At 39.6% G+C, this 21437-nt stretch overlaps 1 protein-coding gene across 1 annotated transcript in view; it reads left to right on the top strand.

Moving 5' to 3' along the window:
* Window positions 1-596: 596 nt before the first annotated feature.
* The window catches only part of vstm2b (V-set and transmembrane domain containing 2B), a 38330-nt gene continuing 17489 nt past the window's right edge, over window positions 597-21437 (top strand). The window contains exons 1-4 of the mRNA XM_003459287.5: window positions 597-1238; window positions 1571-1749; window positions 2269-2298; window positions 2651-3086. Of these exons, the coding sequence (XP_003459335.2) occupies window positions 1166-1238; window positions 1571-1749; window positions 2269-2298; window positions 2651-3086 (718 nt within the window). The 5' untranslated portion in view covers window positions 597-1165. The remainder of the gene's footprint in view (window positions 1239-1570; window positions 1750-2268; window positions 2299-2650; window positions 3087-21437) is intronic.

The raw sequence follows: 21437 nt of genomic DNA, 5'->3' as shown, positions 1-21437 counted from the left end.
TACATATTAAGGTTTTGTCAGTACCCTTATTTCATTGTGTTACATTATGTTACAACTTACTTAGACTATGCGGTTAATTGTAAAATTTCACTCTTTGTGTTTGAGACCATGCCATGCAATTAGTAACTGTGTTGCAGAGAAAATAGCTCTACTATTTAATAACAGAGACATGCAAATATTTTGGATTGCAGAAAAGACAAAAATGTCAGAAATGTTACCACTATCCCGGTCTCCCCCACTTGAGCAGGAATGGAAAAATACACCCAAAAACTTAACGCTCAGCTTGGATCATGATAGAGAAATCACACAAAGACTGTTGCAAGATTTGAAAAAAAAATATCTGCAGGCTGAGCTATTTTATGTCATAATTTGCACAAGTTTAAAATTACTTTTGAATAGGTTCATTTACAACTATACAACAAATCATAGCTTTGAACATGAAAAGTCAAGCAACTTTTTCGTTATCATTTTACATAAATAGATTTTTTTTTAATTCACTGGCTTTGAAAAGTTGCATTTTCATTCATTTCCATTAACACTGTGTCGTCCAATTAATGTGACTCACCTCAGCTTTCACACTAATTCAGCAAGTGTGTGAGTTCAATGCGTAAAAGAAAATTGGTATTTATATTTGGAGCCCTGAAGCAGTGGGAAGACAAGACTGGCGGTGGGGGGGGGGTGTCTCTTTGCAGCGTGCAGCGGGAGGACTGGAGGTTGGTGACAGCAGACAGAGGAGGCGCAGCGACGAAGCTCTGCACTTTTCAGCAGTGATCGCTGTCGGTCTCTGGCTGCCTCAGCTGCAGTGCTTCCGATCTTTAACACACGCACAAGACTGTTAGTGAGCGATGGAGCCTTTCTTCTTTCAGGGAAGCGCTGTACCAAGGTAGAGGAAGTCCCTGATTAGGAAGTTCGTTTTCTCAGATGGTAGTCAGCTGGGAACGAAGGAGGCGCCTCTTCTCTGAGGGATCCACTATTTGTAGTCTCTGCGCTTTAATTATGCCCGAGCTCAGCTTTGGATCCTGCGTGTTGCTGATGCTGCCGCTGCTGCGTCTGAATCGGGGTTCTTCTTTGCCTATATTTGGAGTTATCTGAGCAGGCGGGTAACATCGCGTCCAGGTCAAATGACCGTCCAACGCTCGTGAACGTGATAAGAACTAACTGTGACATGGAAAAAACGGGACTCCACGGGATCCTTTATTATTTCCTTATCAACTCAGCCTGTATGATTTGTGCCAATGGTAAGTGAAGTGACATGAAGGAAATGCACATTGGAGATAGACTGGCATTAAAAAGCTCCTTCAGCTAAGCGCCACTTGTGTGAAACATGCTGATACTAAGCCCGTGCAGCTTATCCTTCTCTAATAACATGAATAGATAAATAAAATGCTTTCAATTAAATAAAGCCAGGGGAGATTTTTGGATACCTCAATAGAAGCGTGTCAGTCTATGAAACTGATATGATTTAAATAGAGGCAGATGAAAGACCAATTTGCAGAGGGCATATACTCATTTAAAAACTTGCAAAATTGCCGTCTCGCCCTTTTCTCTCTTCTACCCTAACACACCAAAGCTACATTTACTGAAGTCCCTAAAGATGTGAGTGTGGGGGAAGGAGATGATGTTGAGATGCCCTGCGCCTTTAAAGCTGTCAGCTCAGCACCCATGTCTTTGGAGATCCAGTGGTGGTACCTGAAGAAAGATATGTCTAAAGATGAGCTGCAGATCACTGCTCCGACTAACAGAGCCAAGGTACTTATAGCCCTCACGCATATGTGTGTGTGTCTGTCTCTACCCTGCATCATCTACACTATAATTTATTTTAACATCCTTTAAGCATTAACACTGACTATGATGGGGAATACTGCTAAAGCATTTTCTGCACATTTCAGTACCCATAAGCAGCACTTGTTGAACCATTTTAAAAGTGAACTGAAAATCCACACATCACTCAGACTTTGGGCACTTGGTGATTATCAACATTATCTGATACCTCTTACGTCTGGTGTTTCAAGCCACCATCATGAGCGCATATGGAAATTCATTTCCCCTTCAGCCCATTGCAACATGTAGCAGGGGGGGAAGAAAGCAGAAGAAAACACACACGAGGGACAATGAGAGAGGCTATCAACAGTGTCTTTGAGACAAACAGCTCTGCTTATGCCATTTTCTCTCTCTGGAACAAAAGAAAGGAAAACTTGTGTTGTTACCAAAATGTGCAGCTGACATTCGGTGAGATTTTCAAAACTGATAAAAGTATCTCTTTTTTAGGATGTTTCAAGAGAAGCCACAAAAATAAGTGTAAGTACCCGCTTTACTGTCCCGCTGAAAGTGTTTTATTCACTGGATTTGTTCTATGATATTCACACTTTAGAGAGAGCGTAAAATTGTTTCTGGCAAATGAAGATTGATCTGTGGCATCACAAAACTGAAGCTCATAGATTCCTCTTGTGCACATTTAGTTTATGCTAAACAAGAAAATAATATGTTATATGGGAGTTAGTAACACGTGTCCTTATTAGAGATAATGAATGTGTTAGTGGTTAGTCATAAAAACATGGAACTACAGGTCGATGAATAAAATGCATAATAAAAGCAGACGTTACTGAGGCATTGCCATTTTTTTCCCATGATTTCTGTGCCTGACTTCCAGACTGTGCGTGTTCAGGGCAATGCCATCTCTCACAACCTCAGCCTGTCCAAGGTGAAGAAAGAAGATGAGGGCGTGTATGAGTGCCGTGTTTCTGATCTGTGGGCTGCTGAAAATCAGGAATTTAATGTTCATGCTACACTGCATGTCACACTGGCTGACAGTATGGTGGCTGAAGAGGCTGTGTCACACATTCAGAACTGTGGATCACTGAGGAATACCATCACAGCTTTGGGAGGTGCCTCATCTTGGAGGGCCACCTCTGAGCCTCGCAAAAATTTTGCAGGAGGTCGAATGCCAGGGCTGGGGAAGCACCGGGTGTCTCAAGAGTCTCAGCCTGGTCTCCTGTCTCCCTTAATATCCACCACCTCAGTGGCCAGGTCAACAGCTACACCCCTGTCAGGAAACACAGCCATCCTCAGGCAGCAGTATGGGGCTGGTGAGTGAATGGGTGAATGCTGGAGGTGGGTGGAGATGAAACAGTGACCCCCAGGTGTTCTACAATCTGAGATTAAAAGGTGCAGTTTAGCTTAGACTGAGGCTGCTGGTCTGTTTCAAGCTTCATCTGTCTTAATAAATCAAATAAAAGCAAATGTGCCGTTTACCTTGTAGCTATGTTTATCTACAGGTGCACTGAGGACTTCTATAGTTTAAATGTACAATACTTTTTTACTTTTTGTTCTCATAACCCATTTATATGCCCATGCCAACACCTCTCATGCTTTTCAAATCTATTCTATTCAGATGAGCACATTTTTTGACTTCTCTACGCATGTCTAACACCTATTTTTAGTTAGAAGCTTGGCAGATGGTTAGCGAGGGATGGGAGGGGCGGTTGTTGTAATCTACCTCCCTGTAATTCGTCTCCCTGCCCCAGTTTTGTTCGATGAAGTGTACTTGTGAATAATTAAAACTCATAGAAGTCTAGGCGCTCTGCTGATGTAGACTGCAGCTGGTCTGAATTGTATGCAGATCTCATGTATTGATTTGCAGTGCATTTGCTTCCATGTGTATGTACTATGTTGGTAAGTGATCAGTCTTTAGACAAAACGGTTAGGGTTAGGGTGTATGCTTGTTTCTTTTAGGAAACTGTCACTCTTCAATATACTGTCATTCAGTGACTTCTCACAACGAAAGGGAGAAACATCTGATATATGTGTGTTATGTTATTAGAAAGTATTTGAACAAAAAGAGAAAACTAGATTTTGTGTGAAATACATGGATGATAGCTGGGTCTGGAGAACTTACTCTTTGATTATTTGCAAGAAAATCAGTTAAAGTGAGTGTTTAGTGGAATCTTTCCCAAATTCACCTGCTAAAGAAGAAAGTAGCAACAGCAGATATATGTCAAAATTTTCACATATCTGTTCAGCAGTAGCTTGCAGGGTAGCTTGCAGTATGCCCCCAAAAGCAAAAAGCAAACAACGATGAACTAAGAAGTTGTGAGGTCAAGTGTCGACTGTTCATTTATGTAAGCAGCATCTGTTAGCTGTCTTCTAGATTATTACTGAAAGAATCCATAAAAGCTCCCAGCCACAAGCTTCCATTGCTGGTGTGAATGCTTCTTACTATTTTAGACATTTCAGCTGTGTCATGGAAAAATTTTGGTGAACACACTTGGTCGCTTTTCCTGGCTCATATCCATTTGTGTACAATCAAACATTATAAGTGGATGGTAACAGAGGTATTTATTATACTTCATGAATGTATGTAAATGCATGCTGTTGTAAACACTCCTACATGCATCTGGGTGACTCAGCTTTTTAGTCTTGTTCATTTCCGATCTGTATCTGTTGTCTGGAGTTAGACATCACTCAGAGTTGTGATCTGTGTCAGAAAGGGTTCTCCAGAGATTGTCAGTGAGAGACCGGAGCAAGTAATAGAGCGTGATTACACAAGGGAAGCAGTTCTCCTGACCTCAGAATGTGGGGAAATTTTTTTTTTTTTGCAATTTTGGCCTCGAAGAGTGCAGAGGCATGTGAATTAGTGTGAAGCTGGGACATGAGCTTTGAAGCTGAAGCTGTGATTCACAATCAGAAAAAAAAAAATGATTCAGCGGCTTATTGGGAGGGATAGAGGGTTATTGATTGCTATACATGCTTTTTCCTAATATTTTGTTCGGAGCAAACATTTCCATACAGGAGTTACACAATCACATTTACTTCCTTCACTGTAAAGATTTGTTCTCTCACAAGTTAATTTTAGATTAGATTAGATAAAACTTTATTAATCCCTCGTTTGGGTTCCTCCGGGAAATTCGGTTTCCAATAGCACAGCACCGACAGAAGTTACAGAATGTGAGCAGAATACCATATATACACATATATAAATACAGAGACATATATAAATAAAGAGTATACAAAAGGGATAAATAGAATAAATAGGAATAAGAATACAAGGCAATTGCACATGTCAAGTATGAAGTCTATTGCACCGTTGGATATTAACAAAAAGTATTGCACAGTGAAAAGGCACTACAGCTTAGTTGTCCCCCCCTCCTTTGTCCTCCTGTTTCCCCTCCCTCTCCCCTCCAGAGAGGAGTTAAACAGTTTGATGGCGTGTGGGACAAAGGAGACAAGAACCAACAGACTTAAAAGTCTGTTGGTTCTTGTCTTTGGGAGAAGCAACCTGTCACTGAACAGACTCCTCTGGTTGTTTATGGCCGTGTGCAGAGGATGTCCAGCATTGTCCATAATGTCCAGCAATTTTTTTTAGTGTCCTTTTCTCTGCCACTGTCACCAGAGTGTCCAGCTTCATGCCGACCACAGAGCCAGCCTTCCTGATCAGTTTTTCCAGCCTGGATGAGTCCTTCTTTGCTGTGCTGCTCCCCCAGCACACCACAGCATAGAAAAGTACTCCAGCAACCACCGACTGGTAAAACATCCTCAGGAGCTTCCTGCAGATGTTAAAAGACCTCAGTCTCCTGAGGAAGTACAGTCAGCTTTGGGCTTTTTTATACAGGTGCTCTGTGTTGCATGACCAGTCCAGTTTGTTGTCCACCCACAGCCCGAGGTACTTGTACTTGTTGACCACCTCCTCTCCCTCTATCTGAACCGGCAGTGGACCTGCTCTGGACCTCCCGAAGTCCACAACCAGTTCCTTGGTCTTTGAGGTGTTGAGTTGCAGGTGGTTTGTGTGACTCCAAGTTCCTCACCAGACTTCTGTACTCCTCTTCCTGATTATCCCAGATACACCCCATGATGGCTGTGTCATCTGCAAACTTCTGAATATGGCATAATTCAGAGTTGTAGCAGAAGTCAGAGGTGTACAGGGTGAAGAGAAGAGGGGACAGCACAGTTCCCTGTGGTGCTCCTGTACTGCTGACCACAGTGTAAGACATGATGTCCGACAATTTGCTTTCAAAAGCTGAATTTTGTCTGGTGTACTTCTGTTTTATTACTGCACTGTACTGACTTTTTGGACTTTTTAAAGCAAACTGGCCTTTCTTATAATCAGAATGAATCAAATAGACACATAAAAAAATGTTTAAATACTGGGTAGTAAAAATATAAGAATAAGATTCAAACAGTCCTACAAAGTCCCATATTGCAAAGTGAACTGGTTGTAATTTCTGAATGATATATTGTTGAATTTCCACTTTCTTGAGCAATTCAAAATAAAACATGTAGAATACTTTTTAACATAAAATTCTCAGTTGCAAATATAAAGAAAATGCCATTGTATACAATTTTATGCTGGATTGAGAAAATATGACAAGTTCTACCACAAAAACAAAAATATTAGTAGATAATCTAATCCAGGGGTTTCCATCTCAAGTCTGCAAGGGCCGGTGTCCTGCAGGTTTTGGATATCAAACTGGGTCAACACACCTGAATGAAATGATTAGTTCATTATCAGGCCTCTGGAGAACTTCAAGACATGTTGAGGAGGTCATTTAAATCAGCTGTGTCGGTCGGATCAAGGACCAGTGTTCGGAAGGTTACTTTTAAAATGTATTCCACTACAGATTACAGAATACATGCCCCAAAATGTATTTTGTAACGTATTCCCTTACGTTACTCAATGAGAGTAACGTATTCTGAATACTTTGTATTGGCGACTGTCAAGCCTTTGAGTCGCCGAGCAGCCGAATAGGGGAATAATGTTGACGCGCCCGCTGTTCAAAACGTAAGTCAAAGTTCTAGGTTAAAAACTCCTCTATTTGTTATCAAATCCTTAAAACCCATAGAAAAACAGTGATCAAAAAACATTCTAAGCTTGAGCGGTCAGCAAAAGTCGACTTCCCCCATCACCCACTCATTCACAAAAATTCCCTCGGGCCGTGAACAGGTGATATAGCAATCACTATTACTATCACCGACTCCACGTGACCCAAAGCTACGCCTATCCACAACATTCCGGCCCCTAATTATTACATTCTTATAGTAATAACACTGTAAAATCTAATTAGTTCCCAGAACTCAAAAAAATTATGGAAACTCGTTGCCTCAAAAAATTGAGTAAAGCTTAGCTAAAAATGACTAAATTAGGACAACTTGTTTATTTTGAGTACTCTGTACAAGCTCATTTGTTCCCAGAACTCAAAAAAATTGGATCAAGTTTACGTAAGATGACCAAGTTAGGGCAACTTACTCATTTTGAGTACACTGTACAGCCTTGTTAGTTCCCAGAACTCAAAAAAATTATGGAAACTCGTTGCCTCAAAAAAAACTAAGTAAAGCTTACTTAAGATGACTGTTAGGACAACTTATACATTGCAAGTCTGCAGTATTAAGAATAACTCGATATCTCTGACTGTGCAATACTAATTGTTTACCTACTGACAAACATTTCAAGTTCAACTAAATGAAAAAACAATTTGTGGTAACCTGAATATGATTAAAAACAATTAACAACACTTTTTGTAATGATGTTAAAACGAGCCCAACTTTTATTTTTAAACACAACAAAGTATAACAGCCAACATACTGGACACTGTTCTGCTGAACAACAAACAATTATAATCTTACAATGAAACAAAGTCTCAGATTTAATTATTCTGAAAATAAGTTTAGGCCTACCACAAGTTTGTTTTGTACTTACATTACTTATATAATCAAAATAAAATATTTATTGTTCTGTCACAAGTGCAGTCTCTAATTTAAACAACACATTTGTTTTCCATTCCAACACATGAGCTGGAATGTTGTATTATTTTAAGGATGGCTTGTTTCCAGTCCAGGCATTACTGCCTGAATGACTGTCATGGATCGAGGTGATCCAAATGTAGGTGCAGAAGAAAGTCTTTAACTTCCCTTAAGTACAGTGGCAGTGGATGTGGGTTGGAGATGCAATGAGCTTGAACCTGCAGGCGACCATCTTCACTGACCACACCATCTGTGACGGAGGACTCGTCTCTCCTGTTGTCATGCAAGCAAACAATCATATTTTTGGAACATGAACTTAATTGCTTTCTTAAAACATTTTTTTCTGCATTTGGTATAAAACAGACTCCAATTTAAACAATCTCAGGCTCCCTCCCCACCGGAGAGGTGACATTCAATGTCCCACTTGTCAGTCTGCATAGCCCTGACCACCAACCGACACACAATAATGTCATGAAAGCATCATTTTAAAAAGGGCTATGCAAACATGGCCAATAACTTTCATTCTAATGATGTGCAAAATGATTTGGGCACAAAACAAATTTTGCTGTTAGAAAACTTGCAGACTTCACTATATACAGTGTAGACCCTCTAAACTAAGTTTGGGGGATGTGATCTTTCAAGAAATGCAGACCAAACTGTTGTTGTTTGTTTACCTACACAGCATGTCTTGTAGAATTAACTGTGGTCACCAGCAACAGCATAGTGCAGTCATATCTCAAGTCTAATAACAGAAGACAGGAAAAGATCAGTAAAGAAACAACTTCCCCAAACCAAAGCACTAAGATGACAGGACAACAGAAATGCATATTCAAAATATTATTACAAAAAATAGAATTTTCCCTCATACAGTAAATTACTTGTGCTGCATCAATCAGGCAGAAAGCATCTCCCAATTTACTATATTAACAACTAAATTTATTGTCTGATGACTGGTTGGTCAAACCAGAATCTTTTTTTTGTTTCACAAAAATTAAACTGTTGTCCTGTAACCTAGAGAGTTAACTGTCAGCATTGGATAAATTCAGCATTTGATAACAAACGTCTATTAAATTTACACTATTTTAACACTGATGAGAGATAACAAGCTGATTTTCATTGCATGTGGGTTTGTGTTATTAGGTAGGTTTAATCAATGTCTCTGGAGCTGCATCTCCAGCAGGGCATGTTCTTAAAGCTGCCTTTCCTACACACTTCTCTGCTATTAATTGATCATTTTTAACTAATGTGCTATGAGTCCACTGGTCTTTTCATCACACGAGGTGACTTGGACAAGATGATAAACAGACTCACATGCTCAAGATGCTGTCTAATCTTCATGAGCTCTCTTGTGTTTGTGTCAGTAGGGTTAATGCATGTTCTGCTTGTGTGTGTGATTTTGTATATGTTTCTTTTTGCAGTGGTTCAGATTCCTTCACAATTTTCCACTTAAGCAGTCAGTTTTCTTTTCCCCAGGTTTGCTAACCCAAATTTTGATTTCCCACATTAAACAACAGCGCTCTCTGTGTTCTTACCTCCTCTCACTCTGTTGTCCTCTCCCACTTCAACAGTCCAACAGCCGGCAGTTCTTCTTCAGCTTTGTCCTGTGTTCCACTGTCTCTTCTTGCCATTTTCTCCAAAGGTGGCAAATGTCAAACTCCAACAGTCTCCTCAGTTCTTTTCAAACGTTCTTTTCACAAGCACAGTGAATTTGCAGCTTGTTGGAAACACAGTGTCATTCATCCAATCAGTCAGGATGATGGGTTTGCTCTTCTTCTCCGATGCTGTTTGTCCACACTGCTGCTGCTTGCTGGGACTCAGGACTTGCTCAGGACTTTGCTGCTGTCTCTTTATCTGCCATGTTATTGCTCTTTGGAACTGCATTTCTTGTCTTCAGGGAGGAGTGAGATCTTGCTTGTGAGGTTGAGGGACACATGGTGCTGTAAATAAGTTAGCCAGAAACTGGCCTGAACATTTCCAGTGGTGTTAAACTATAACTTTCTTCCGACTGCTGCATGTGGAAAATTGATTCAGGTCTGCTTTTAATCTGAAAGTGACAAAACTAAGACATTTTCATTATTATCATCACTGCTTGTAAAGCGCTTTGGGTGCCTTGAAAAGCGCTATATAAATCCAATGCATTATTATTATTATTATTAACCAACACACATCTCTCTCTGTTTTTTGAATTCTCCTTTCTTAAAAGCAGAAAATGAGATTGTAGTTGTTATTGGCTGATAAACACAAAACCTTTTTCCTATGATTATTTTTCATCTGCAATTTTAATTTTGTCTCTTTTTACTCTTTTTTTTTTTTTTTTTTTTTTTAAATAACTGGTGACCTGCAGAATCACCATTCTCACAATTGGAGGCAATTAGTTTTACACAACGCACACACACTGTGACGTCAGGCACATTCACACTCACTTTTTTCATCTGCGTAAATAAATCATATGGCTGATGACATGTGCCATGGTGATCCATAAGTATGATCACAAGTTTATTTAATTATTTTTCAACCCAACAAAACAAGTAAACAAGAACATGATGCTGATGCTATGAACACTCTACACACATGAGTCAAGATCCAGGAAAACTGCTGCGCATCTGAAAGAAGAAGCTGAACTCACGGATACGCTACATACTTGAGTTATCATAGTTTTGTTTCCCTCTCTTTGATGAGTTCTCAGCCAGCTCTCGATCTGATAATGTGTAGCTTGCTCATCAGCTCAGAAGAGACCGCAACGCAACCTCACACAGTGGTTGCGTGCTTTGCCCACAGTGGCAAAGACTTGCACTTTCATATTCAATTCAGCTTCTCCATCATGTAGTTTTCAGCTGTTTCATACAGGGTTCAGCATATTAGTTGTTTTCATAGGTGTGCTCTATATCTCAACAATGGCTCATATTAGGATGACAGTCTTTCAAACAGGTGCCGGTATGCACGTCATTAGTTTTAATATTTACCTATTTTACTTCATCTCATATGTCATTATACTGACTCCCACACACACATGTACATACACACAGATAGACATTTGCGCGCTAATTTGTCACGAAGTATTCCACGGCCACTTCTAAAACCAGTCTAAACACAGTTCCTTTTGGCGAACTTAAACCTATTTTAATTTCTTTATCTCAACGTATTTTAATTTGTCATGAAGTAATTTCAGCTACCTCTAAAACTGGTCTAAACACAGTTCCTTTCGGCGAACCCTAACCTATTTTACGCGTTTCATTGAACCTCTGCGGCCGTTTTATATATCAAAATAGTGTTTCTCACCCTCAGACGACTCACTGGTGGTTCGGATTGTCAGACTGAATCCCACCGCCGTGGAACAGACCGGCCTGGACTCAAACGTCCCGGGTCCTCCTCGTCTAAGAGGGCTGTGCACAGTCTTTGGTGCTGGCTCCACGGCGTCAGGAAACAGTGCGCCAGATCCTGGAACAGAGTCACAGATAACAGTTCTGATGTTTCTGCTCCGGCTACGAAGGACCAAAACAAATGTCAGGAGAATTATTCTAAAACACTTCTTCAGTTGAGAATCAGAGAGGAGAAACACAGTTTTACTTGTATACAAGGGCAGCACAGAGCAGGGCTCTGTGACACGCGCTCTGAGACTGCCCTGGTCTTTATTTATACATCAGTGGGTGTTTGTTCTTTACATTGGAATGTGGATGTTTAGGTGTGTGTGTGTGTGTGTGTGTCCATAAACGACTTCCCTAAACCTGCTGGTCTGGAAGTCCAGCAGTTCATCTAAACAAAATGCACTTAGCCTAAAACAGGCATAGCTACGTTTATCCTACCGTAAAACAATAAAACAAGGTATGACCTCTCCCATGCTCCCAGGATGTGGGTTTGAATACCAGAACACCCTGGAATGCACACAAAGCCTACTAAAGATCACACATCCTATCACTACACAATCGATTATACACCTCTAAGCATATATGGAAACTTATATCATTAAAAGATTATACTGACTACTAAGTACAATTTTCCATTGACACCTACCCCACCCCTAACGGCTGCACCTCCCGAAGAATTTTGTCTGGGCTCTTATCTCACTTATTTATTTCAAACAATCAACAGAAAATTTCACCGACATAGTTTTATGTAAGGTTTGTAAGGCTGTGGTGTTAATTTTTAAGTAAGATGTGCCCAGCGGCAGCAGCAATGCTAGGCTAACACTAACTAGCTAGCAAGATTTTAAACCTGGTGCTAAACTAAGAGAAGCCACAAATCAGTTTGAATAAGAGTAAACATTTACTCACCAAGTCAGTGTATCAGGTAAAGATCCACAGCAGTGACAACAATAATATCTTTTTTTTTTCTTTTTAAAATAAGGTACTTTTTTTTAACAACTTTATTGCAAATTATAAAGTGAACAGTCAGTCATTCCAGTTCAGTTTGTACAGTAGACAAGACAAATAACAGTAACAACATACAGTATGATGAAATAAGAAGGATAAATAAATAAAAGAAAAGAAGAAAAAAAAAGGAGGGATGTGACAGACTTCATAACAACTTTGTACTTAAAAGTTATATTTGTAACAGCTCATTCATTAAACATTTCTGAATGAATTTCAATCAATGATAAACCTTTTTTATTGGAAGTTAATTTAAGAGAGTTTAAGTAATATTCAATTTCAATCAAAAACAAATGAAATGATGGGGTTGAGTTTTGAAATTTACATTTATGTATATGGAATTTCCCTAATAAGATATAAAGATTGACAATGGTACATATTTTTTTTTCTTTAGTTTCAAAATAAGTTATAATGTTTTTTCCTTCAATTTTGATTTTGTATGTTGTTTTGCACAGTATATAATTTTCAAGCTTTCTCCAAAATGTAGCACTATATGAACAGCCATAAAACAAATGAATAACACTTTCAAGTTCAGTTTTACAAAAGGTACATTTTCTATCAATGTCAAAGAACCTTGAAATGTATGTGTTGGATGGATATATGTTATGTAATATTTTCAAATGTAATTCTCTAACTTTGTTTGTAATACAAAATCTAAAAGGAACAAGCCATGCTTTATCCCAGTTGATGTTATCAAAAATAGCATTCCAAAAAAACTTCCCTCTTGGAGTTATTTTCTTCACATTATACAAACATTCTCTAATATGTTTATTGGTGCATTTCTTGCTTAAGAGATCAATACCATTTATATAAAGAGTGCTAACAGATGCATGTGGTGTGTTCTGTTTTTTGTAACTTTTCATCAACTCAGTCAGTCCGCTAGGAACGGACTTTATTACTGAGCTAAAATCTTTAAATTTGATAGGGAATGTTTTTTCTGTAATAAAGTCATTGTAACTGAGTAGTTGGCCTTCAGAGTCAAATAAGTCTTTTAAATAGATTATATTTTTATCAATCCAATTCTGCAGATATAGTGATTTGTTCCTCTTAGTAATACATTCGTTATTCCAGATAATAGATCTATGTGGAGAAAAGTTATGTGAATAACATAATTTCCAAGCCAACAATGCCTGTTGATAAAATGCAGACATTTTAACTGGTAACTTTGATATACTGTAATTACAAGACAATAGGAACTGCAAACCTCCAACATTTCTAAAAATATTATGTGGAATGAAATGCCATAATGATCCAGGAGATTTTAAGCATTCTTTTAGCCATTTCACCTTAAATGTATAGTTCAAGTCCATGAAGTCCAGAAGGCCAAAACCACCTTTATCTTTAGATCCACAAAGCAATGATTTTTTTAGATGATGGTGCTTATTCTTCCATACATGTGGAATCATACACATTAAGGGAAAGGGCTGGATACACAAATCTGGAAACACCTTCAGCTTTAGTCAAAAGGATTCTACCAAAAATTGATAGGTCTCTTTGGAGCCATAAGTTCAGTATAGTTTTAGTTTTTTCCATCCTGGGAGAGAAGTTGAGTTGTTGACGCTCTGTGTCATTCTTACAGACATGAATACCAAGGTATCTAACACAGGTTTTGACAGGAATATTGTATAAGGATTTGACATTTGATTGGTACAAACATAAAATTTCACATTTAGATTTATTTAGTTTTAATCCAGAGGCAATTGAGAATTCGTTTATTAATGAAATAGCATTTTCAATCTGGTCTTTGTTTTTTAAGAGTAAAACGGTGTCATCTGCTAGTTGAGTCACTCTGATTTCTTTACCAAATATAGATAAACCTTTAATAACTGGGCTATTCAAAATGTGTAATGAAAGTAGTTCAGCCACAATCAAAAATAAAAAGGGGGAAATTGGGCATCCCTGGCGAACAGATCTCATGACTGGAAATCTTTTAGTAGTATTTGGATATAGTATGACACAACTGTCAATATTTTTATAAAACATTTCGATAGTTGACACAAAGTTTGGACCAAAACCAAAGGTTTTGAGTGCTTTAAATAAGAAATAATGTTCTACCGTATCGAAAGCCTTATAAAAATCAAGAAACACAATAAGGGAATCATCATCTATATTGTCAGAGTAGTCTAATAGGTCAAAAATAAGCCTTATGTTTGAACTGATATGGCGGTTGGTCATGAATCCAGTTTGCGTTTCAGCTATGATCTCATCAAGATTTTTCTTTAATCTTTTGGCATAGACCAAAGAGATAATCTTATAATCTATGTTCAAAAGCGTGATAGGTCTCCAATTTTCTATAACAAGAAGATCTTTATCAGGTTTAGGAATTAAAGTTATAATACCCTGTTTCATGCTTGTAGACATTTCTTTTCTATCAAGGCATTCCTTAAATCCATCCATCCATCCGCTTCCGCTTATCCTTTCCAGGGTCGCGGGGGCGCTGGAGCCTATCCCAGCTGTCATAGGGCGAGAGGCGGGGTACACCCTGGACAGGTCGCCAGTCTGTTGCAGGGCCAACACACAGGGACAGACAACCATTCACGCTCACATTCACTCACACATAGTGACAATTTGGATTATCCAATTAACCTATCCCCTCAAACTGCATGTCTTTGGACGGTGGGAGGAAGCCGGAGTACCCGGAGGGAACCCACGCAAACACGGGGAGAACATGCAAACTCCACACAGAAAGACCCCGGCCTGATGGTGGAATTGAACTCAGGACCTTCTTGCTGTGCGGCAACAGTGCTAACCACCGTCCCACCGTGCTGCCATTCCTTAAATAATTCTAATAAAGGATCAACAATGATATCCCAGAACTGTAAATAAAATTCCACTGACAAACCATCATTGCCTGGAGATTTGCCCTTTTTCATTGATCGAATTGCCTCTGAAATTTCTGATTTTGTTATGGGACGTTCACAATTAGTTTTAAAGTTTTCTGAGATAGTTGGTGCAATTTTTAACTGACTCAATAAATCTATCACAATCATTGATATTACAATTTGATTTGTATATATCTTTGTAGAATGAACCAACATGTTTTGAGATATCTAAATGATTAGTGGTTATGTTATTATCAATCTTAAGAGCAGATATATTGTTTCTTCTTTGGTTTCGTTTCTCAAGAGCAAAAAAGTAACTAGAATTTCTTTCACCTAGTTCTAGCCATTTTGCTTTGGACCTTATAAAGGCCCCTTTAGCCATGTTAATATATGCATTATCTATTTCTTCCTTTAGTCTTTTCAATTTAATTTCTTCATCATCTGATAGGGCATCTTTCTTCATTAATATGTTTAATTCATTCATAATACTGATTTCTTTAGTGTCATTTCTTTTTTTAATTTCTTTGCTTCGCCTTATTGCCGCTTCCCTTACTTTGAATTTGAAAAATTCCCATTTTAGTGTGTGACTCATATTGGTATCCCCGAATATCTGTTCTGCCGTTTTTTCCACTATACTACAAAATGTATCATCATTCAATAAATTATTATTTAGCTTCCAAAAACCACGTAGTTTACTTTGACTTTGTTTATTGCCAACTAAGTGGATTGTGATCAATTTGTGATCAGTTAATGGAGCAAAATCAAGAGAAGATTCTGAAACAAAATGTAAACATGAAGAAGATATTAACCACAAATCAATTCTGGATTGTAGAGATCCGTTTGCATTGCTCCAGGTAAACTCTTTTGTATTAGAGTTGAAGAATCTCCATACATCTATAACTGCAAGTTGTTCACAGAAAAATGCCGTGCTTTTAAATCTTGAGTGTTGAGATATTCTTATTGGTACTCTATCTATAAGATCGTCTGGAGCATCATTATAATCTCCTCCAAGAATCATGTGGGCTCCCTTATATTTTGATTTTAAAAAATCAAGTTTCTCAGATAATTGTATGCACATAGATTTGGCCTGAGTTGTGTTGTTATGACTGTATAAATTACAGACTATAAAGAAGGTGTTGTCCAATTTGAAAACCAGAATAATCCATCTGCCTTCATCTGAAGACAATGATTCAATAATATTACCTTTAAAGTTGTTAAGGAGAATGGCTACGCCTGCTGAATGTTGAGAGGCGTGGCAAAAATAACACTGATCACCCCACTGTGCTTTCCAGAATTTTACATCATTATCACTCGAATGAGTTTCTTGTAGAAAAATCAAATCAGCATTTTTCCGTCTACAGAAAATGAAAATTGACTTTCTTTTGGTACTGTCACGAATACCTCGAACATTAAGGGATAGTATTTTTAAGGAACTGAAATGTAAGTCTGCCATAAGAAAAGAAGGGAATGAATAAAGTGAACTGGATGTCTGTTAAACTAACTAGAAACTTATAAGGTCCTACGTATAAACACCTAAAGAAGATACTCTCAAAAGGGAACACTAAGTGTTGAGTACCTAAATAAAGTCTTCAGACTCTGTTTTCTTTTCCCCGATGAAGTGACCCAGATGCTTAAGCAAATTAACATTTATACTCCAATAAAATTAGGATGTTTAACTACTCACACTGTAAAACATAGGCAAGTTCAAGCATAACCATAATAATGTTTACCAAACATTGGTACAACTAACTTGGAGGTATGAAAGTTTTATAGAAAATTTAAAGAGGATATTACTGGTTGTAAACATATTACCTAATGAACCTGAGGTATTTCAAGCAAAAAACACACACACACACAAAAAAAAACAATATACAAGTGCCTCAAAATTATTAAATATTGAACAGTAACATTGAGAGCCTGAGGTAGTTGAAATACCTGTTAATGTTAGGTAACTTACAGAGTGAACTTAAAGTATTTCAGTCATCTTGCTGACCTTTTAATAACCTCTTATTTATGCAGTGTGTCTTACACCATCAATGATGGCCACAGGACCAATCCATTTGGTCTTCTTTCCCTCGTCACGAGCTTGTTTGACAGTTGGCCACAGTTTATTTCTGCACTGTCTTTCCATGTAGGTGAGATCTTCAGCCAACCTGAGATTCCTCTTCTTCATCACATCAGAGTTGAGGGAAGCTCTCCACACTTTGTGTCGGAAGGTGCGCATGGTGAACTGTATGATGATGGGGCGTGAACTGTTTTCATCTCTTGTTCGACCAACTCTATGAACAGTATCTATCATGAACTCGAATTTGGTTTTTTCCTCAGGGATGATTAGGGCGATTATATCCATCACCTCTTTTCTTATATCTTCGTTACTATGCTCTGGGAGATTCAGCAAACGCAGGTTCCACCGCCGGCTATATCTCTCCGTCTCCTCTTGTTTCTCCTGAAGTGCAGCAATGCGATCTTTCAGCTTCTTCACAGTAACCTCTGTCTCTTTGCTTTGTATTTCAAGACCTTTCACGTGATCCCGCACAGCAATAATCTCCGCCGTGTTTTTGTTCACCATTTGTTCGAATTTGGAGAATCTGTCATTCAGCCCATTAATAGCTTTTAAGATGTCGGCATTGGATACAGCTTCCTCTCTCACCTCATGCGCTTCGATGCGGCTCTTCTTTGGGTTGGGGCTGTTGAGAGGGGTCTGAGGGAGAGGTTTGCATAAGCCTGCAAAGGTTTTATCTGGCTCCAAGTCCATTATCAGTCCTTCCTTTCTTCTTGCCTCTTTTTTGGCCATTTTGCAAACTTATCCCGTGGCTATTAGCTAAATGTTTCAATACAAGCTAACACTCCAGTGTGTCGGGATTCGGCAGGAAAAAAAGAAACTCAGTTTGGCCTAGATGTCCTGTACGTACGCAAAACACAAGTGCAGTGAGTCACTTCTAAAAAAAGAGTTATCTGAGTCCGTTTAGATCATTTAAAAGGTTAGGTACACATCAGAGATTCACGAGCTTACAGAGAAGCGTCCACACAGGTCGCCATCTTGGCTCCTCCCCGACAACAATAATATCTTGAGCTGACGCTTCTCCAGGTTTGCTCAACAAATGCGGACTGATCCGTGCTAGGGAGGAGGACGGTAGTGACGTGGCATTTTCAAACCATATCTTTCATCCTTCCGCACTGAGAAGCAAAACTTCCAGCTTACTGAGTTTTTCTAAGTTAAGACAACTCAAATAAATTGAGTTTATCAGCGTTTTTTCATAAAAAGTACTGGTAACTTATTTAAATTGAGTTCTAAGAACAAATTGAAAAAAAATTGAGTTCAGCCTATTTAATATTTTTAATTAAACACAATATTACATTTTACAGTGTACACATCCGAAACCATAACTCAAGACATACACTACATCACATAACAGACACCCAGTGAGACAACATAACATACTCAAAAGTCCACCAAAGTTAATTTCTCATTTCTTCTCTTCTTTTCTTCTGTCTGCACATGGTCAGTCAGTCATAGGCCAGAGGTTACCAGCACTTAGCCTAAATATAGTCAGTCTGTGATGTACATCTCATAACATTAAAGTCAATTCAAAGTTAGTTACAGTTACAGTTACAGTCACACTGTGTCATAAATGTCATCGTCATGGGTCAGAGGTCTCGTGAAGAAGGCATATCTTTGTGACGGGTCTGCAAACATGGCTGGTTGGGGTCTTAATCCAGACCTGACGCACAAGCCCCTTTTCATCTGGTGCAGCTCCGGTGACTCTCCCAATGATCCAGGAACCACGAGGTGCAGAATCATCCACTATAAGGACCACATCTCCAGGAACAAAGTTGCGTTTAATCCTTCCCCATTTCTGGCGCTGCTGAAGTTGTGGCAAGTATTCTTTAGTCCATCTTTTCCAAAACAGGTCAGATATATATTGAACTGGCCTCCATCGTTTACGTGCGTAGAGATCGTCCCTCTGGAACAGGCCAGGTGGTAAAGACGGGTTGGACTTGAGAAGAAGGAGATGGTTTGGTGTTAAGGCTTCCAAATCATTTGGATCGGTGGATTCCAGCGTAATGGGTCTACTGTTGAGGATTGACTCCACTTCACAAAGAGCAGTTTGGAGCCCTTCCTCGTCAAAATGCTGTGTTTGGAGAGTGGAATTAAGGACCTTTCTGACAGAATGAATCAACCGCTCCCATGCTCCACCATGATGCGATCCAGTTGGAGGATTAAAGATCCATTTCACTCCCTTCAAAGACAGAGCATCAGAGATCTTTTCCTGATTCCACTCTTCCATAGCTCGTCTCAGCTCGTGCTCTGCGCCCACAAAGTTAGTCCCATTGTCCGAGCGCAGTTCTTGTACCTGACCTCGTCTTGCAATGAAACGTCGTAAGGCGTTAATAAAAGAGTCAGTGTCAAGAGATGAGGCAACCTCAATATGCACTGCTCTAATTGCCAAACAAGTAAAAATAACACCATACCACTTCACAAGACTTCTCCCACACTTCACTTCAAATGGACCAAAATAGTCCACTCCAACAAAGCTAAATGGGGGTTTCTCAGAGGTCACTCTGCTTTCAGGCAACTCAGCCATCTGCTGCTGGCCTGCAGCTCCATGAAACCTTCTGCTGGTCACACACCTCGACATGATGCTTCGAATCAAAGTACCAGCGCCAGGAATCCAGTATTTTTGATGCAGCTTTGAGAGTATGTGGTTCCTTCCACCATGACCCACCTCTTTATGAATATGCTGTAGAATGAGATTAGAAATGTGAAGCTCTTTAGCGATTATGACAGGATGCTTGGAATCTTCTGACATGACAGCCCTACTGAGACGTCCGCCAACCCGCAGCACATCATCCTCCAAAACGGGATTGATTCAACTTATATATGTGGCTGCTTCGTTTCACAGACCATCCCCTTTGGAGACAAGAAATTTCTTCAGCGTAACTCTTCCTCTGACAGAACTTAATTATTTGCATCTCAGCATCCTCAATCTCTCCCAATGAAAGAAAGCCATGCCGGAAATCAAACTTATGTTGAGCATCTTCAGACTGAATTGTATCAGATGCAGACTGGAAATGTATCTTCCTGTGATGCAATAGCAATGTCTTGAACCTCAAAATCCAACCCATCACCCTGATGAGACGAGTCCAGGATGAGGCACAATGGATTAAAAGGGTCAGAGGATGATCATCATCGTGTACTTGTGAGATGTTGATGGCAGCAGACACCTTAACTTCAGGATCTTCATGTGAAGGTTCTTGCAAGTTTTCTGGGTTCACAGGCCAATTGTTCTCTGGCTGTGTAAGAAATGCAGGACCAGATATCCATTCAGTGTCACGTAAAAAGGTCTCTGCCTTCATACCTCTGGAGGCAAGGTCCGCAGGGTTATGTGTGGTGTTCACATACCTCCATTGGGAGGCACTAGAAGCCTTGAGAATTTCTGACACTCTGTTCGCCACAAAAACACGGAACCTGGAAGTCTCATTGTTTATATATTTCAACACTGCGGTGCTGTCCGTCCAAAAGACAGAGTTTAGGAGAGGGAGTCTCAACTCCCTCCTCTACATTCTATCCATGCGAACTGCTAGCACTGCTGCCGTCAATTCCATGCGAGGGATTGTGACTGGTTTTAAAGCTGCCACCCTGGATTTTCCCATTATGAAGCAACTGTGTGTCTGTGAGCGACTGTTGTGCAGCAACAGGTAGGTAACAGCCCCATAGCCCTTCTCACTCGCATCTGCAAAGTGGTGCAACTGAGCAGCGGTCGTCTGTCCAAAATCAGAAGGTTTTAAACAATGTCCGATGCTGATGTTGTTCAACAGATGCAATTCTTCTACCCAGCTTTTCCACTCTTGAGCAACTGCTGATGGTATAGCATCATCCCATCCTATCCCCCTCTGGCACAGATCTTGAAGGATTCTTTTGGCTGTGAAGATAACAGGAGCAAGGAACCCCAGAGGGTCATAGAAGGAGCTTACTGTGGATAGGATCCCTCTCCGAGTCAATGGTCTGTTTGGGATGGATATGCAGAACTTAAATGCATCTGACTGCAGGCACCACCTCACTCCCAATGCCCGCTCAACAGGTAAAAGGTCACAATCCAGGTCTAGGTCCTTAACTTCATTTGCTCTTTCCTCCTCAGGTATAACTGCCAGAATGCTGCGGCTATTGCTGATCCACTTTGTTAAGTGGAAACCACCCTTGGCGCAAATGTCTCTGAGGCCTGAGTAAAGATTGATGGCTTCTTCTTCAGAGCATATTGAAGCAAGGCAGTCATCCACATAAAAACTATACAGAATGGTGTCAGTCACCTGCTGGCTGAAGTATGCTTTGTTGTCCTCTGCGCATTTCTTCAACGTCCTCTCTGCTTGGAGAGGACGTTGCCCCAAACAAATGAACACCCATTCTGTACTCTTGCATGCTCTGATTGAAGTCACCACCAGGCCACCAAAGAAACCTCAAAAGGTCAGCATCTTCTTCTGGCACATGCACCTGGTGAAACATAGCCTCGATGTC

The sequence above is a fragment of the Oreochromis niloticus genome, linkage group LG1 (genome assembly GCF_001858045.2).
Source record: "Oreochromis niloticus isolate F11D_XX linkage group LG1, O_niloticus_UMD_NMBU, whole genome shotgun sequence".
Classification (NCBI taxonomy): Eukaryota; Metazoa; Chordata; class Actinopteri; order Cichliformes; family Cichlidae; genus Oreochromis; species Oreochromis niloticus.
This window is presented reverse-complemented; position numbering and strand designations above follow the sequence as displayed.